This window comes from Impatiens glandulifera, chromosome 3 (genome assembly GCF_907164915.1).
Source record: "Impatiens glandulifera chromosome 3, dImpGla2.1, whole genome shotgun sequence".
Classification (NCBI taxonomy): Eukaryota; Viridiplantae; Streptophyta; class Magnoliopsida; order Ericales; family Balsaminaceae; genus Impatiens; species Impatiens glandulifera.
Genome location: NC_061864.1, coordinates 21,660,185 through 21,679,318, shown reverse-complemented (window position 1 = coordinate 21,679,318; position 19,134 = coordinate 21,660,185). Strand labels below are relative to the sequence as shown.

At 32.2% G+C, this 19,134-nt stretch overlaps 2 protein-coding genes across 3 annotated transcripts; one reads left to right on the top strand and one right to left on the bottom strand.

The window, feature by feature from the left end:
• Positions 1-991: 991 nt before the first annotated feature.
• On the top strand, positions 992-13,221 carry LOC124929987 (protein ROOT HAIR DEFECTIVE 3 homolog 1-like). Its single transcript, XM_047470361.1, has 23 exons — positions 992-1,313; positions 6,986-7,135; positions 7,262-7,328; positions 7,412-7,514; positions 8,329-8,399; positions 8,562-8,625; positions 8,711-8,776; positions 8,863-8,910; positions 8,989-9,051; positions 9,196-9,252; positions 9,352-9,510; positions 9,588-9,656; positions 9,737-9,828; positions 10,079-10,157; positions 10,228-10,393; positions 10,592-10,716; positions 10,878-11,140; positions 11,209-11,305; positions 11,391-11,552; positions 12,179-12,283; positions 12,421-12,515; positions 12,631-12,727; positions 12,830-13,221. Exons 1-23 carry the CDS (start codon positions 992-994, stop codon positions 13,031-13,033), a joined length of 2,724 nt encoding a protein of 907 aa, XP_047326317.1. The 3' UTR covers positions 13,034-13,221.
• On the bottom strand, positions 8,454-15,164 carry LOC124930696 (putative pentatricopeptide repeat-containing protein At1g64310). Of its 2 annotated transcripts, none has more exons than XM_047471037.1 (2): positions 13,446-15,164; positions 8,454-8,477 (listed from the first exon to the last, which is right to left on the bottom strand). In XM_047471037.1, exon 1 carries the CDS (start codon positions 15,114-15,116, stop codon positions 13,464-13,466), a length of 1,653 nt encoding a protein of 550 aa, XP_047326993.1. In that variant the 5' UTR covers positions 15,117-15,164; the 3' UTR covers positions 8,454-8,477; positions 13,446-13,463. The 2 variants fall into 2 exon arrangements, with proteins under 2 accessions (XP_047326993.1, XP_047326992.1); XM_047471036.1 differs by lacking the exon at positions 8,454-8,477 and adding an exon at positions 11,099-11,528.
• Positions 15,165-19,134: the final 3,970 nt, after the last annotated feature.

The window sequence follows — 19,134 nt, the reverse complement described above, 5'->3', positions numbered from 1 at the left end:
GGTCGTCTCAAAGTCCACAAGGAGAGACTTCACGGCTACAAAGACCAAGAGGAGGAGCACCTATTGATCACGTATTATGTATGGATGTCATGAGTGAAGAAAAATGGATAAGCCAATTTTTTTATGGATCGTCGAGTCACAGCGACAACGGTGGAGATAACTAGGGTCGTGCAATAAAAAAAAAATTAGACCTTGAAAAATATTACTTTAAGATAAGGCTACTGTTGGGTTTTCTGCAACAAATTAGGGCAAGGGTAACGGTGGAGATAACTGAGGTCGTGGCAAATGGCGAGGTCGTGCATAAAGCTCACCTTAACAAGAAGACACCAAGCCCCACAAAGATAAGAGTACAATGAAGTGTTACGCTTGTCAAAAGTACAGTCACTACGCGTCCAAGTGCCCTAACAAAAGACCCAACAATGAGGCAAACCTCACTAGCTTCTATGACGAGGAGCCAACATTAATGTTTGTTGAGGGAGTGACACATTCTTTGCATGAAGACAATGAGGCAAACCTCACTAGCTTATATGACAATGATCCATTATTAATGTTTGCTGAGGGAATGACAAATGTTTTACCCGAAGACGAGGAGACAAACCTCGAAGAGTTCGTGCAAGAATCATCCAAAAAGGAACCAGAGGTGGTGTTGTTGAATAAAGAGAAAGTAATGGAGAACCTCTTTGCAAATGATGATGAGTATAATCACACCGACGTGCGGTACCTTAACAATGGAGCAACAAACCATATGACGAGCCATCGAGAGAAGCTCAATGAGCTCGACGAGAAGATCATCAGAAATGTGAAGTTCAAAGACAGAAGTAAGGCGCATAGTTTTCTTGATCCTGTTTATGGGAAAATCCGTGTGAGTAGAGATGTCGTATTTGAGCAAGAGAAGAAGTGAGAGTGGTGCAATGACAACAATAAGCTCGTACAAAATTCCGTGGAGTTTAGAATCCTACGAGATGTCTACGCGGAGGAACCACTAGTAGAGATGAATCGTGATGAATTGTTGTTGCTCACCACCGATGAGCCAATAACATATCACGAGGCAGTAGTCAAAGATCTCTGGTATGAGGCCATAAAGAAAGAGCTCGAGTCCATTAGGAAGAACAAGACATGGGAGCTCATCGACTTACCACCCAGTCATAAGACCATCGGGTTTAAGTGGGTTTTCAAGTTGAAAAGAGACAACAAATGCAACATCCTGAAACACAAAGCGAGATTGGTAATGAACATGCAGAAGAAAGACATTGACTTTAAGGAGATCTTTTCACTTGACATAGTTAGGCTAATTCTTACCATCACAGCTCACCGTGAATGAGAGATCCACCACTTTGATGTCAAATCAACATTTCTTAATGGTGACATCGAAGAAGAAGTCTATGTCGCTCAATCTGAAGGCTTCATAAAAAATAAAGAGCACAAAGTGTACAAGTTATATAAGGCTCTCTACGTACTACGTCAAGAACCAAAGACATGGAACATTTGCCTCATCAAGAGAATGATGAGTCTTAGCTTCGTGAAATGTTCTCAAGAGTAGGTTGTGTACACGAGAAACCATGGAGAAGAAGTACTCATTGTTGGCGTATATATCGACGACTTGATCGTGATATGATCAAGCGATAAGGGTGTTGAAAAGTTCAAAAAAAAAGATGATAAATGAGTTCGAGACGAGTAATCTTGGGCTACTATCGTACTATCTTGGTATCGAGGTGGACCATAAAAAAAATAACATCGAGGTGAATCATGCAACTATGTGAAAAAGGTGTTGAAACAGTTTACAATGGAGGATTGAAACTCAAGAAAGTATCCGATGGAAATAAAGTTGTTGCTTGGAAAGGATGTGGAAGGAAGCTTAATGGATCCGAAGGAGTATATGCGTATCATCGAGTGTCTCAAGTACTTGACGCACACTCGACCTGATATCTCTTATGCAGTTGGAATAATGAGTCGAAACATGGAGCAACCTACCATTCTACACCAATACACAATAAAACACATTCTTCGTTACATGAAGGGAACGACGAGTTATGGATCCAGTTAAGAAGATGACGAGAAATTGAAGAACTCGTTGGTTTTATTGTCAAAGACATAGCTGGTGACACGGACGACATAAAAAGTACTAGAGGGATGGTGTTTTATCTCAACGAGAATCTGATCACATGTCAATCTCAGAAGTAGCGAACTAGTGTTTTATCTTAATGTGAGGCGGAGTTTATGACAACTACTACAGCGTCGTGTCAAGTAATTTGGATGAGAAATTTGTTGAGAGAGGTGCTCGGATGCGAGTCAAGACTAGTAACCCTCTATGTCGACAACAAGTTCGCAATAACATTCATGAAGAACCCGGTGTTTCAAGGACACATCAAACACATCGACACCCGGTTCCATTTCATCCGTGAATGTGCCGAGAACCGACATATCGTTGTAGAGTTCGTAAGCACTAGAGAGCAACGTGTAGACATTCTCACCAAGGCGCTAGCAAGAGTCAAATTTGTGGAGATGCGAGAGCTCGACGTGAAGAATCTCAAACAAAATCAAGCTTATAGGGGGAGATTGTGAGTCTAAGCATTGCTTGTCTGTAAATTGAAAGTTGTTGGTCTTTATTTTCTTTTATGTAAATAAGACTTATTTAATTATTAATGAGTTTGAGCTTGTATGTATAAGTAATTTAGGGTTTCTAGACTAATTTACTTTTTATAAGAGTTGTTTGTAAATGTTGATACCAACACTTAAGATTCTTAAAACTTTTCATCTTCAACAAATATTATTCTCCTTCCCAATTTTTCTAACATTTTCTTTCTTTATATTTGTTATTAGAAGACCAATAATCAGAACCAATACTTGTAAGAGCATGAATTATGAATACGACCGAACCAAGGATTGCAAGAAGATTATAGTAAAAAAACAAACTCTGAGCTGTGGCTTGAAGTCAAATCGTACTATGAAGGCAATAATGGACCAAGATGATATGGATTACAAAAGGATATAAGTTTCGTGCAACAAAAAAATGTACAAAAAAATGTAGACCTTGAAAAATATTACTCTAAGATAAGGGTGTTGTTGGGTTTTCTACAACAGACTAGGGTTGCGCAACGGAAGCAACATTCAATTTTTTTTCGCAAACCCTAATTTATTTCATCGTGCTTAACGATTAAACCATAATAAGTATACTAACCTGGTTCCCTTTTCAATGATTATCGAGACACTACTTGATGCGAACGTCCTCTATTTGTATTCACACATGAGCGGGAATATTCCAACGTCGTTGATTCTTGTCTACTAGGACTCTTAATTTTTTACACACACTTGAAAACCCTTTTCAATGGTATATATATATATATATATTGCTAAGTTTTAATGAAACCCTAATAACAACTTTATGGGTTTCATAAGCCCTTTAAAATTTTGACCTTAGCTTTATTTTTCAAAACTCGTTCAGTTGTGCGACCCAATAGACTTATTTAATATGACAGTGGGCTTAAAACATTTTTACGGTTCAAAAGTGGTAATTGGTCTCTAGCAAGACATTACTACTAACCATATTAAATGAAGAAGTAATATATAAATTGCCTACTTATAATTATTATTAAAATCCCTTTGTCTCATTATATGTGATTGAACATAAGGCATGGATAAAGTCACCTTATCAAATTCAATCATTGTTCGATCGATAAATAGACTGACCTATTAAATGATATTAATACACTTATTAATTCATTATAGCACGACCATGCATTTCTTAGTCATACTTACACGAAGGACATAGATATATCACTCTCATAATAAGATGAACAAATCTCATCTTAGTTATTCACTATCCACCACATAATTCAGAATATGTCCGAACACACTTTTATAATCATCCAGTTAAAGATGATGTTTAATTGTGTCAAAACATATTGATCTTTTGTGCAGAATTCTATGATATTCTCATGTCTAAGGATTGAAACAATCAATCATTACGAAATTACTTATGACTTATATCCATGTAGTAATTTCCCATGGGTCGGTCTAGTCTCTTATACTCTTATAAGAAAACCATGATTATGATTTATGTCTCCACATAAATAACTATCTCATGATTATCAATCATAACTCATAGTTGTCTTAATTTATTATTGTTCCCACAATAATAATTGACTAGAGACCTTTTAGAATACATCAAATATATTCACAGATCTTTATTAAACAATAAACATGCAATTATATAATAATAACGAAAGAAAAAGAAAATTAATATCATTTATATAATTATTCTAGAGCACTAGCACCAATAGTTGCTATGAGATGAGATGATGGGATTGAAACCACTTCGTAGGTGTGGATATCAGGTAATGAAAACTGAATGTAATGGATGTTATCTTGAAGCACAAATATTTTAGGATGACGAAGAGTTGAAATTCTTACTGTTTCTAATGGGCCTCGAGGAGAAATATGAGTATGTGAAAGCTACAAGATCCTTGGTCAGACGTTTACAAATCATTTACAATGCTACAAATGTGGAGAAAAAATTAAAACAGAAGAGACCTTACCAAGAGTCAATTAAATAAGAGAACTCAAAAAGAAAAGAGTAAGAACACAAATGCATATTGTTCTCACTGAAAATAACATATTAAGGAATGATGTTTTAAGTTTATAAGCTACCCTATTTGGTGGAAACAACCTAATGAAGGAATTGTAAAGAGAAATAACACGTGAACTTCAACGAAATATGTTAGAGGACATGTCGATGGAAAATATTGAATGTATAAACAGTTTCTTAAAAACATGCGAGAAATTAAGAATAAAGAAAGTAACTCCACTTTGTAAGTCATCTTATCCTAATTCATTTACTTTGAATATATATTTGGTTATAACATCATGAACCTATAGGCATAGAAAATATATGGCTAATTGACAACAAAATTTCAATACTGATATCAGAAATCTTAATTTGCCTAAAGTAATGAATTTAGCTGATGAAATAACTACTTTGAACTTAAAGATGTATTATTTGCACATTTTTTCAAACTAATTTTAATAAAAAGACGTCGAGTCAAAATTCAAAAAACACTCAGATAAGTTAAAAACTCGAAGAACACTCAAGAATTTTTTTTTTTCAAATTATAAAGATAATGAGATAAATGAAGAAGATGTGTGAGATATATTAAAAATTCCAATAGTATATATTATATATATATATATATATATATATCATTAAATAAATCCATTTATCAATTTTACAACAATTAATACATCACATAACTGTTATTTCTAGCCCTTGACATTTTTAAATTTTTGTTATTCAATTTTATTCATTAACATTCAATCTTATCAATTGGTACCAGAAATTCACAATTTGATGTTAATTTATATTATTTAAATTAAATTACATTTAATTTATTTATCCAAATTCTTTATTAATGTAATTATTTAAAATTCTAACATTAAACTATCATTGATTTGTATATTTTTTTTTTATCTCTATTATTACGATTTGAAAATGAGGTAATATTATAAATCAAACCATGATTAATATCAAATGAATAATCAACTGCTCAATCATCAAAACGGCTTGAAACAATGCAAAATAGGAATTAGGGCACAAAGAAACAAAATGTTCTAAATTTAAAAATAAAACATTTTTGGGTATAGAATTTTTAGCACTTTTTTAAAAAAATTAAGAAAATTCATTTGGTAAATATTTCACTGTCAACAAATTCATAAACAAAAAGATGAGCAACTTTTTGTATGCAATGATTCAAACAAGTCTTAAGTTAATAATACTAATAAACAAATTTAATTATCATCTTAATTAACAAATCACTTCTTTTTAATGAATTAAAATATATTTACTTTATTTTTATTAAATTTAAATATATAATTTATTTTAATAATTAAAACCCAAATAACTTACATATCAACTTTTTTTTTTATAAACCTCAAAATAACCCCAAAATAACCCCAAAATCAAACAAGCTCTCAATCTTTTTTCTCATTCATATCTTTACCTCTCTTACCTCAATCTCAAATCAAAGTTGTCTGAATATTTTTCTTTTTAACTAAAATTTTGAAGTTTTTTTACTACATTATGAATCTTAATTATTATTTGATTAATCAAAAATATTTAATTATAAATAATAATAATGTCTTAATTTTATTTATTTATTTAAAATTGCAATAAATTATTTGATCCAACATGACATAAAACAAAATTCATTGTAGTTAAAAAATAAATAAAAGAAAATTAATATAACAAATCAAATATAAAAAATGGCAGGAATAAAAAAGTAAGATATAAAAAAATCTATAAAAAATGACAAATAAATAAATAAATAACAAATAGTTTAATCTATTTTTATCATACCAAAATGAAAATCATTCACTTTACATTTATTTGTAAGTTATACTGAAAAATAAGAAAATAACTTATACCAATAATGAAGAGTGTACATGCATTAGAGAAACCTTAAAACTAATACAAAGTGTTTTGCATCTAATTATGGATTTTTCTCTCTTAACCCAATTTCTTATTTCTCTAAATTTCCATCATTGAAAAATGATGCCACTTTTTAAGGAGCATGTGAGAAGGTGAATGCTCGTCAAAGGAACTTGTTTTGATTTCTCAAATTTCTCATTCCTGAGAATCCTTTCGTTCCTCCTCCTTCTTCCTGGATCACGCCATTGATGAACGAAATGGGTTTGTCTATCAACTCTTAATCTCTACTTTCATGGAGAATTACATATTACCCATTATTTTTAATCCTTCATTCTCAAATGCCCTCCAAAATTCATGCCGAATTTAGTATTGTTCTTCATTCACCTATAATGCTTTTTGTTCTTCCTGAAATTTTGCCCAGATATTTCATTCATTGATGGATCATTGTTCACTGTCTCTGTTTACACTAAAAAAATGATTTTCCTCTTGTCTAGCATTAGGTTTCTGGACTTAATTTCTTATATCTATTTCAGTTTTCATGATCCTTTTGTTCTTATATGTCAGATAAAGAGAGTAAGTGTTGTTCCACTCACCTTATTGATGGAGATGGTACATTCAATGTTGATGGAATAGAGAGTTTCATGAAAGAAGTTAAATTAGGCGAATGTGGACTTTCCTATGCTGTCGTTTCCATTATGGGCCCTCAAAGCAGTGGTATGCATTTTTCATTTTTTTTGGGTCAGGAGTGGAATATTCTCAGTACTTAGAACAACAGACAAAATCACTTGATCTTTCCATGTGATTGATGATGATGATGATGCTTCTTTACTATTCTAACAGGGAAGAGTACTTTACTAAACAATTTGTTTGTGACCAACTTCATGGAAATGGATGCTTTTAAGGGAAGGCATGTCAATACAACTCTCTTTTTTAGTCCTTAATTAGTGAAGTGTTTCATCTTCTTCCCTAAATTAATTGAGTTAATTTCAGATCTCAAACAACTAAAGGTATTTGGATGGCGATATGCGCTGGAATTGAACCTTGCACTATAGTTATGGATTTAGAGGGCACGGATGGAAGAGAACGAGGAGAGGTGCTTTGCAGTTATATTTATTCAGTTTCCATGTTTTTTTTGGAGATTATTTATGCATTTAGGGCACTTTTACTTGCCCATTGTTTCAACTATTATCTAATAATTTTTTCCCTTGCATAAAGCTTCAAACCAATAGAGGTAATGTTACTTACCAACAGAAGATGTGAGATTTGTATAAGAATTGTAGCTTTAAATACCGGAAGCGCTCTAAATGGAAACGGGTATGACGGTGGGATGTATACTAGTTTTCCTTAATTAAAAAAAATAATTGTAGCTCTAAATCACACAAATATTACCTACTCCACTATTTATAAGACACTAACTTATCCCACTAGGGTAACGAGTGAAAAAAAATAAATCGTGCCTAAGAAATCAAAGATCAGGAGTTTGATCCCACTAAGAACAACTTGAGTTTAAGTGAGGGTAATAACTGTGAGGAGTCGTGATAACTTTCAAAATAAAAATAAAAATCAACTTACTAACTTACTCTACCATACTATCCTTTACAGTATACAAACTCATATAGTTTTTTTTTGGGTGAAAAATATTAGGGATATAAGTATATATATTTTTAAATTAGAATAAAGGGTATTTGGATTTTGATTAATTGAATGAAGTGGTTGATGAGTAGATTGTTGATCGGATAATAAGTTTTTTGAAATTAATCTTAAATAACCCACATCAAACAAGGCCCGGAAGTTTTTACTCTCTAATTTGAAGTCCTTGAGATGTTTCAGCTTGTACAACTTTGAAAAGTACATAAGGGAAAGACCAATGCATTTGTTTATGTTTTCTAATTTTGCCTCCTTTTCAGGATGATACTGCATTTGAGAAGCAGAGTGCTCTTTTTGCCCTAGCTGTTTCCGACATAGTGCTGATTAATATGTAAGTTTGTTTCCCATTTCAATTTCGATTCACACTAATAACACCTTGTTGAAAGTTGGGATTACTGGCTTCCTCTCCCTGATTTTCATGAAAAAATAAAATCCAGTCAGCTTTCCTAGAAACTAAACAAGTAATAACAAGTTCATCATGCATGACCATTAGGTGGTGTCATGACATTGGCCGTGAGCAGGCTGCAAATAAACCTCTCTTAAAAACTGTATTCCAGGTACATCATATATAGTACTTTCTTAGCCAATTTACCTTTTCTCTTGCAAAATATGTAAAAATATAAATTGTTGTTCTTTGGACAGGTTATGATGAGATTATTTAGTCCACGTAAAACAACGTTGATGTTTGTAATACGTGACAAGACAAGGGTGCGTTCCTACCTCTGACATAGATGTTGAACTTTCCTTGGATTGATTGTCTTAAGAGTGTATAATAATAGATTGAATGTTTATAGACTCCTCTCGAAAACTTGGAACCTGTTCTAAGGGAAGACATTCAGAAGGTAAAATTTTCTGACTGTTATTTCTCATTATAAACTTCACAATGTTGTCAATAATATGTTTTTTTTCTTTGTTTGAAGATATGGGACTCTGTTCCAAAGCCTGAGGCTCATGCAGAAACTCCCTTAAGCGACTTTTTCAATGTACAGTGTTTTCCTTCCTCTTAGATTAGCATATGTATTTCATGTATAAACATGATCTCATCTGGATTCACATCCAGATGAGATATGTCAATGGAAAAAGTGTACAGAAAAGTTGGCTAAAGGTAGTTATGATTAATATTCTAGGTTCAAGTTGTGGCTCTTTCTAGTTTTGAAGAGAAGGAAGATCAATTTAGAGAGCAGGTTTTCCTCTAACCTAAATACAACAAAGATCTGCAGCAATTCCTTTGACATTTTATAAAAGATTGGAGTAATGAAGATAAATCATGTCTTAATTTGAAGGTGGCTAGCTTGAGGCAGAGGTTCTTTCAATCAATAGCACCTGGTGGGCTGGCTGGAGATAGACGAGGAGTAGTGCCTGCCTCTGGGTTTTCATTTAGTGCTCAACAAATATGGAAGATTATTAAGGAGAATAAGGATCTTGATCTTCCCGCTCACAAGGCAATTATTTGTATTTTTTCGTGGAATCAGTGGAGATATTAGTCTTATAATATGCGGTTCATTATTGACGATCGCAGGTTATGGTAGCAACTGTAAGATGCGATGAAATTTCTAATGAGAAGCTTGCAAATTTTATGGCAAATGACGTAAAATAAGTCACCATTCAACTTTTCTTCTGCTTACCATTTTTTATTTTTGTCTTTGAGAGTTTGCATAACCTTTACAGGACTGGGTTGAATTAGAAGTTGAAGTACAATCTCATGTTGTTCCAGGTTTTGGAAAGAAACTGACTTCAGTTATAAGTGGTTGTCTATCACAGTAAGTACATTAGGTTATGCTTGGTTTGAGGCAGAATGGAAATGGTTATTGTTTGTTTACATTCTTCACTCATTGGAATTAGGTGATTTTTTCAACAGAAAAACAATTCTGGAAAAGATATTTCGTATTTTAATCTTATTTGGATTCATCAAAGACCTAAATGTTTCATGTTTAATAGAATAATATACTTATTAGCCATTATTTGAATTTAACATTTTCACTGAAATTTTGACATATATAATGGTTGCAGATATGATGCAGAAGCTGCCTTTTTTGATGAAGGTGTTAGAACTGCAAAGCGAAAACTTTTGGAAGAAAAATTACTGCAGGTAGATAATTTTTTGTTGGTATTTATGGGTCTTTAGGCAAGCTTCTTTCTCATATCTTTGTACTTTTCAGCTTGTTCATCCTGCATATAATTCTATGCTTGGTCACATAAGGTCCGAGATATTGGATAAATTCAAAGCAGATTTCGACAAAGCTTTAAGTGAAGGAGAAGGGTTTTCAACTGCAGCTCATAGATGTGCAGATTCTCTCATGGCTATATTCAATGGAAAATGTGCAGGTATTTTCCACATTTTTCCTCGGAGCAAGTTTTCTTCTACTTATTCGTCGAAGTTTAATGTATTTATATTTTTCTTAGTCCAAAGTAAAAACATAATGACCCACTTGGTAGCTCAAGTGGTAACAATCTTGAACTAAGAGACTGAGGTCACGGCATCTGTTAAATTAATAGAGCTGCAATATTTTCATCTAATCTCAGATGCCACCATCGAACAATCGGATTGGGAACCATCTAAAGTTCATGATAAGCTTCAGCGCGATATAGATTCGCACATTGATGCTGTTCGTACTGCCAAACTCTCCGAAATCACTAGCTTTTATGAGGTACTCTAGTCTTGCCTTTACAACTTGAATTTGAAATGGAGAGAAAATACAAGTTTCTCCTCCAACAACTACAGTTCAAACAAAAAGCTTGAACACAACCTTGAAACAAATACTAAACAACACAATGAAGAAGAAAACTGACAATGGAAGTGATCATGCAGTCTAAATTGAACGAAGCATTGTCGGGGCCAGTTGAAGCACTTTTGGATGGGGCTAGCATCGATACCTGGCCAGCAATACGGAAGCTTCTCCGTCAGGAGACTGAATCAGCTAAGACTAAATTCACAAAAGAACTTTCTGTTTTTGAGATGGATGAAGAAAGCAAGGGAAAAATGATAATTAATTTGGAGAATTATGCAAGTGGTGTAGTTGAATCCAAGGCTAAAGACCAATCCGCAAAAGTTTTATTCTGTATGAAAGAACGGTATGGACCACAAATTATATATTTTTTTCCTAAACGGTTTTCCTTTACTAATTGAAGAATATCAACAGGTTTTCGACAATATTCAGCAATGACTCTGATTCGATGCCACGAGTCTGGACTGGGAAAGAAGATATAAGAGCTATCACGAGAAGGGCTAGAACTGCAGTATGAAACTATAACTAATTAACAACTTGCCTTTTTCTTTGTCTGACTTCATTTTATACTAATAGATACATTCTTTCTGATTCAGTCTTTGAAGCTTCTTTCTGTGTTGGCTGCAATTCGGTTGTATGATGAAGCCGATACCATTGAGAACACACTTTCCCTTGCACTGATGGACCCCAAAATGGAAACTGCTACCAACAGAAGCACAACTGCAGCTGATCCCCTGGCATCAAGCAACTGGGACAAGGTGACTTAAAAAAAATAATCATCAAGTCTTGGGTAAACTCAAATACTGCATCGACCGCAAAAATTAGTAAAACCAATTACAATCAACATTCCATTTTATGTAGAACAGTGACTGCTTGTTGCATGCCTTGATCCACCACTGAAATATACTAGCTTCCAGAAATTCTCAAAAAGAAAAAATTAGACCATAATTTTTTTCCATGGATGCTAGCATAACATTCCATCGCCATTATCCTCATTCATTCAAGGTGCTTTGAGTGGGAACTGAACTTGTAAACTCACACATTTAGTTCAAGACTTTTGTGAAAATTTTCAAAGCTATTTAACAGTTTTCAGAGAAAAAGAAAATATGTTAGTAACTGTTAGACTAGGATTACAGACGGACTTTGATTTTTTAACCCATTTAGTAGGTCAGGTGGCAAGATTCTTGTCTAAGAGAGATCATAAGTCTTGTATTCAATCCCAAGAACGCTTTGTTGGAAGTGGGGGCGATGATTGTGAGGGTCATGCTAGCTTGCTCAAGGGAATAAACCCTGATTTTCAATAAAAAAAATTTAGACCAGGATACAAATCAAATTCCATTTTACTTTGATATACAACCCTATAGAACTTTTGAATTGATCTCAGGTATCATCATCGAAGACATTGATAACACCTGTTCAGTGCAAATCTATATGGAGACAGTTCAAGATAGAAACGGAGTACACAGTCTCTCAAGCAATTGCTGCCCAGGCATGTTCCTGCTCATGTTGTTGTCTTTATCATATAACTTCATCCCTAAAGATTCTTTTCATGGTCTCATATTACTCTTAACAACATTAAATAGCGCAATAATAGTAAAACCTGTGTTGGATTACTACCGGTTACAGGAAGCCAGCAGACGTAACAACAACTGGTTGCCACCTCCATGGGCAATTGCCGCATTGTTCTTTTTGGGTTTCAACGAGTTCATGGCAGTTTTACGGTAATTTTCTTCATCTACTCAGAAGCGATATACTATTTACCTCTATATCTTATCTTATTTTTTCTGACTCGGATTTATTCCCGGGGATATCTGATCTTTATTACCTCCATTTCAGGAATCCTTTGTATCTAGGTTTTTTTTTTATTGTTTTCCTACTTGTAAAAGCATTGTGGGTGCAGCTTGACATCGCAGGCGAATTTAGACATGGCGCTGTGAGTATATTGCTTCCCTCTAATTATACAAATGACTTTTAAACAATAGTTATACAACTCCGTCCTTCTAACTAAAGAACTTGTGGTTGTACTTATTTTCAGCTTCCTGGGCTTCTATCACTATCCACCAAATTCCTTCCAACTATAATGAACCTTCTAAGAAAATTAGCCGAACAAGGAAACAACATGTCTACTCCTGATCCTGATCCTCAGAGGACTCCAGCAGTTGCCCCAAAAAGTTCCAAGAATGACACAAAAGATAATGGCAATTTTGCGGGCTCGATCTCATCCCAGACAACAAAATGAAATAAACTAAAACTCATTACACTCCAGTAAATCTTATACAAACTGTGTGATGGAACACATAAAGTTTTGATTTAGGTGCAATTTAGCTGGGGCAATGTTTGTTCAAGAGTCGCCCGCATAACATTTATTTGTTTTTATTATGAACCTCCACAATATATCTTTGAATGATTTTCAAAGCATTGTAGTCATTGTGCATTTCTTGTGAACTTTTTTTAGACCAGTTTAGTCTTGTTTGTTGCAATCTCAAGATACTGAATCATAACAAGAAAAAGGTCTATATTGCAATGTGAATAAATGCAAGGTAGAAGGGGGCAAATCCATTTCAATACCAAATATGAGGAAAACATTTTCCTTATCAATTCATGAGAAAAAAAAATAGAACATTTGAAAGAAAGTATAAATGGTCACTAACCTGCCATGAAGAAGCTGGCTATAGTACATTTGTCCAGCTTATACCAGGCATCTTCGTCAATCGGTCTCTCAATTTAGTCGCCTCATCCCACTTTCCATTGCCAGCATATACATTAGAAATCATAACTCTATAAGCACTTCCATCTTCTCTATTCTCAAACAACCACTTAGCTGCAATTTCTGCCATCTCAGAATTTCCAAGAACATCACAACACGAAAGGAATGCACCCCAAACGCTAGAATCCACTGGCTTTGCCAAGGATTTGATAAATTCATAAGCCTCTTGTAACTTTCCAGCCATTCCCAGAAGTTTCACCATATAAATATTATGCTCTATCCTATATTCAAGACTAAATTCATCCTTCATTCTTTTGTAATATACCTGCCCATATTCCACAAGACCAGCATGACAGCAAGCACAAAGAAGAGCAGAAAAAGTGGATTCATCTGGTTGGTATCCATTCATAAGCATCTCCTCAAACATTCTAAATGAATCGAAAGGGAGCCCGTTTAAAGCAAAAGCATGCATGATCAAATTGTAAGATATAACATTCCTTGTTGGCATCTTCCGAAAAACTAGTAGCCCCGTAGGCAAGAAACCACATTTCACATACATGTCAACAAGTGCGGAAGATACCATAACGTCTGAATCCAATCCATGCCTTACAATATAACCATGTAATTCAGTGCCATGGCCAAGAACAGCTAATTGAGCAATAACAGATACTAAACTAGCAATTAATACACAATCGGCTTTGTTACCTACTACCATAATATTCATTTCCTTGAACAAGGCTATAGCCTTTTCGTTTTCTCCAGACTGTGAAAGTCCAGTTATTAAAGCAGACCATGTAACAAGATCGGGATGATATATGCTATGAAATACTTTAAGTGCTGAATTAAGACACTTACACCTTGAGTACATACTCACCAGTACACTGCCTATATGTGGACTTGAATCAAAACCACTTTTCAAACAAAAGTTATGCATACTTCGTCCAATTCCCAATAGGTTAGGTTCAAGTAAACTTGACATTAATCCAACTAATGTCTCAGCATCTGGCTGCTTTCCCATGCTCCGCATCGTGTTGAACAGTCGTAGGCCATTATTCCAACATCCCGAATAGCCATAACCAGAAGTCATTGAATTCCACAAGACCAAATCTGGGTCAGGCATTTCATCGAACACCACACTTGCTTCGCCAACAAGCCCAAGTTTTGAATAAGCTGTTACAAGCGCACTGCTCACTACAGGGTCCTTTCTGACGCCCAAAACTTCCACTGCTCCATGAATACGCTTCAGTCCTTGTGAATCTAGGTTTTCAGAGCAGGCACGCAAAATGCAGGCGAATGTGAAGTTATCTGGCTTAGTCTCGGAAGTCAACATTTTCCTGAACATGAGGAATGATTCACCAAATAAATGGAATCGAGCATAAGCTCTGATGATGGAATTCCAAAGGAAGACAGTTCTTTGAGACATTCGATCAAAGAGCAAACGAGCGGAGTGTAGGTCGCCATTGATGGCATATAATCTGATGAACTTTGTTGCATAAAATGGATCATTGGAAAGAGTAGTTTTGGTGATGATCAAACTGTGGAGCTGCTTGGTTATAAGCAGATTCTGGTAGGGTTTCAGTATCTCAGATAGAAGCGACCGGAGCTGGATGAACATTAATCAGTTAACATCGATCAACCATATGCTGCCAGTTTATCAATTGCCGGATGTTCGGAAATACAGTAAATAAATGTTTCAATTATTCATAAATTAATTCATTAATTAATTTGTTATATTAGTTTATTTATAAAATTTATGTAAGTAAAGTAGTGTGATGTCACAATCAAATTATAATTCTTTTATTTTTATAATAACTAGAAAAAAGTCCGTAAGTTAACAAAAACATGAAAAAAAAATGAAAAATGAAAATTGAAAAAGAAAAATTAAATTTTTTGTTTTTTCGTCTTAATAAATCGTCGTTCGCCGAACCGCCAACTAAATGCGTCGAACAACAACTAAATGCTTGTAGTTGAACATGCTACTTAAATATACCATTCAAATGGATTCCTATTTGTTATTTTTTGAGATTCTAATATCAATATATATTATAATAGTTAGTCTAAGTTATAAACATATAAAAAATATAAGATGAAATAATAGGTGGAATGAATATCGATAGGACAATATTTTTTACTAAATTTTTTTAAAAGGTTGTAATGATCGTAAAAGAAATGAGAAGTTCTAATTTCTCAAAATTTATGACTATAAATATCATTTAAAAGTCTTACCAATTTGAGACTATAAATATTAAACAAAACTCTTATTCATAGTGTGGATTCAATTAAAACTTCAAAATGAATATTTTTTTTTAAAATTATGTTTATTTAATTTAAATTGGATTTTATAAAAAAAAAAATCAAATTACTATTTGATTATAAACAAATTTTCAGATTATTAAAATTTGAACAAAATTAATATTTACATGATTAATTTTAAAAGCGGTCAGATACCATCAAAATATTTTTAAATAATATTTTATTTTAAAAAGATCTTTGACACGCAAACTGAAGTTAAAACAATCGAACTTCAAGCCACTCTGAGCCCACATGCGCACGTGCGCCTGACACGCACATGCAATGCCTGCTTCAGGATTCCCAAAGCATCTAGGGTTACAAAGTGTTATAATAATATTGACTTGGAAAATATGTTGTATAACTATAGGTAACCATAATTTATTTCATATATATATTTCAGATTTTACAATAACTTATTGCGGATAAATAATTGGATGTATAATGAAATAATTTAAATAAGTAGTTTCTTATTGACAAATGTCAAAATTATTTAAATAAGTAGTTTCTTATTGACAAATAATATGCTTTATATAGTCAATAGAGTGCAAAAATATATAATTATTTTAATTTTGTAGATATGCATTAATGATTTTTTTATTTATTATAAAATTAAAATATGGTTTGAGTCAATTAAATATTATTATTATGATTCATTATATATATATAATATATAAATAATATGTAATAAATACTATGTTATAAATAAAATTAAAATAATCAATAATAAATACTCATATAGAAATAATAAATTTTTTTATAAAAATATAAAAATAGAGGATTCATTTATTAATAATAAATGAAAAAGAAAAAGGGGGAAATATATTAATATTTAATTATTAAATATATAAAATAAAAAATAAAAAATAACTATTGTTTATTAATAGAGACTAAATGAGCCAATTTTTGATAAAACATATGTTTAAATGACATTTTATTAGTATATACGTTTAAGTGAGCTAGTTGTACAAGTACATATATCTAAATAAGTTTTTTTTTCCAACAATCTCAAGTGGTTAAAGTGTTCATATTTAATGCTTAAAACAATGGTTCAAATTCTAAAACATGCAAATTTAGATTTTCAAGAAATGCATTATTGACTATAATATATGATGGCGCAACTTTTAAACAAATCAGAATTAATGGTTGGTTTGTTGAAGCGTTTGAAAGTGTGACTGTGTGAGGCAATGTGATGAATGTCGGGTGATGGGTGGTTTGTCAAGTGTGATGTCAGAATTAGTAGTTGGTTTGGTGAGCATTTAAAATGTGAAGTTACAAGATAAAAGTCGGGTGGTGGGTGGTTTGTCGAGTGTGAGGTCACGAGATTAAGGTCGGGTGGTTGTTGGTTATTTGTTGAAGTGTGAGTAAAATTGAGATTGATTGTTGATTTATTGAAGTTGGAGTAAGAGAGAGGTCGACTAAGATTGGTGTGAGTCACAAGATTAAGAGGCATGTGAAAAGTGGTTTGTTGAGTGAGGGATAAAAATGTATGTGAAAATGTGTGAGTCACAAGATTAAGATCGGTGGGTGATTTGTCAAGGGATAAAAAGACATATAAAAAAGTGTGAATCACAAGATAATGTTCAATTGATGGGTTAGGTGGAGTGTCTGAAAAATAAAATATATGTTAGATTAAACTTAATTTTTACCAACTAAAACCAATTTTAAATTAATTAGATTTAAATAATATTTTTATTTTATACTAGCAAAAAGTTCGTGCGTTTGCACGAAGTTAAGTTAACATATATTAACTAAAAAACATGGAAAAAAATGAAAATTGAAAAAGAAAAATTAATTTTTATGTTTTTTCGTCTTAATAAATCGTCGTTCGTCGAACAACCACTAAATGCGTCGAACAACAACTAAATGTTTGTAGTTGTTCATGCTACTTAAATATACCATTTAAATGGATTCCTTTGTGTTATTTTTTGAGATTCTAATATCAATAGATATTATAATAGTTAGTCTAAGTTATAAACATAAAAAAAATATAAGATGAAATAATAAGTGGAATGAATATCGATAATTGAACAATATTTTTTACTAAATTTTTTTAAGGTTGTAAGGATCGTAAGAGAAATCAGAAGTTCTAATTTCTCAAATTTTATGACTATAAATATCATTTAAAAGTCTTACCAATTTGAGACTATAAATATTAAAACAAAACTCTTATTCATAGTGTGGATTCAATCAAAACTTCAAATGAATAATCTTTTTCTTAAATTAATTATGTTTATTTAATTTAAATTGGATTTTATAAAAAAAATCAAATTACCATTTGATTATAAACAAATTTCCATATTATTAAAATTTGAACAAAATTAATATTTACATGATTAATTTTAAAAGCGGTTAGGTACCATCAAAATATTTTATTTTAAAAAGATGTTTGACACGCAAACTAAGGTTGAAATCATCGAACTTCGAGCCACTCTGAGCCCGCATGCGCACGTGCGCCTGACACGCACATGCAATACAATGCCTGCTCCGGGATTCCCGGAGTATCGAGGGTTACAAAGTGTTATAATGATATTGACTTAGAAAATATGTTCTATAACTATAGGTAACCATAATTTATTTCATATATATTTCAGATTTTACAATAACTTATTGCGGGTAAATAATTGAATGTGCGGATAAATAATTGAATGTATAATAATAAATAGCTAAAATTGGTTTCATAAATCTCAAAATCATTGGTTTTGTTTGTTGAAAGTAATAGATCTTCATTATATTTATTAAAATTTATTTGATTATTAGTAGTAATAATAATAATAAAAGTTATAAAACAAAAAAAGAAAACATTATCAATAATTTTATTTTGGATTTATTTATTTGTGCTCATTTTTTTTAAAGTTAATTGAATAATATATATAATTTTAAAAAGTTAACATTATCTATTATTATGAGTTTATTTTAATTTAACATTTTTTTAAATCATTAACGGTTACCACTAATTATAAATTCTATATAATATTTGACTATTAAAATTAAAAAAACTGAAAAATGGATCGAATTGTATAACATATGTAATTACAAATTATTTATTTCTCACACCATACCGCACAATTAATTTTTTTTAAGAGTAAACGATTTGAATTATTAATTCACAAACGGACACCTCCACTATATTTGAAATAGTTAAATTATAAAATATAATTAAAAGTATTATATGTAATTCTTATTGAACTTATGACATAAATTATAAAAACTAAATTTCATATCCATGTGATTACATGTTCTAATATTCATAAGATCATCTTTATTGTATTTAAAATGTTCCATGACAGATCTTATTTATTGCATATCACACACATATTTTCCATTTACACAAAACATAGTCA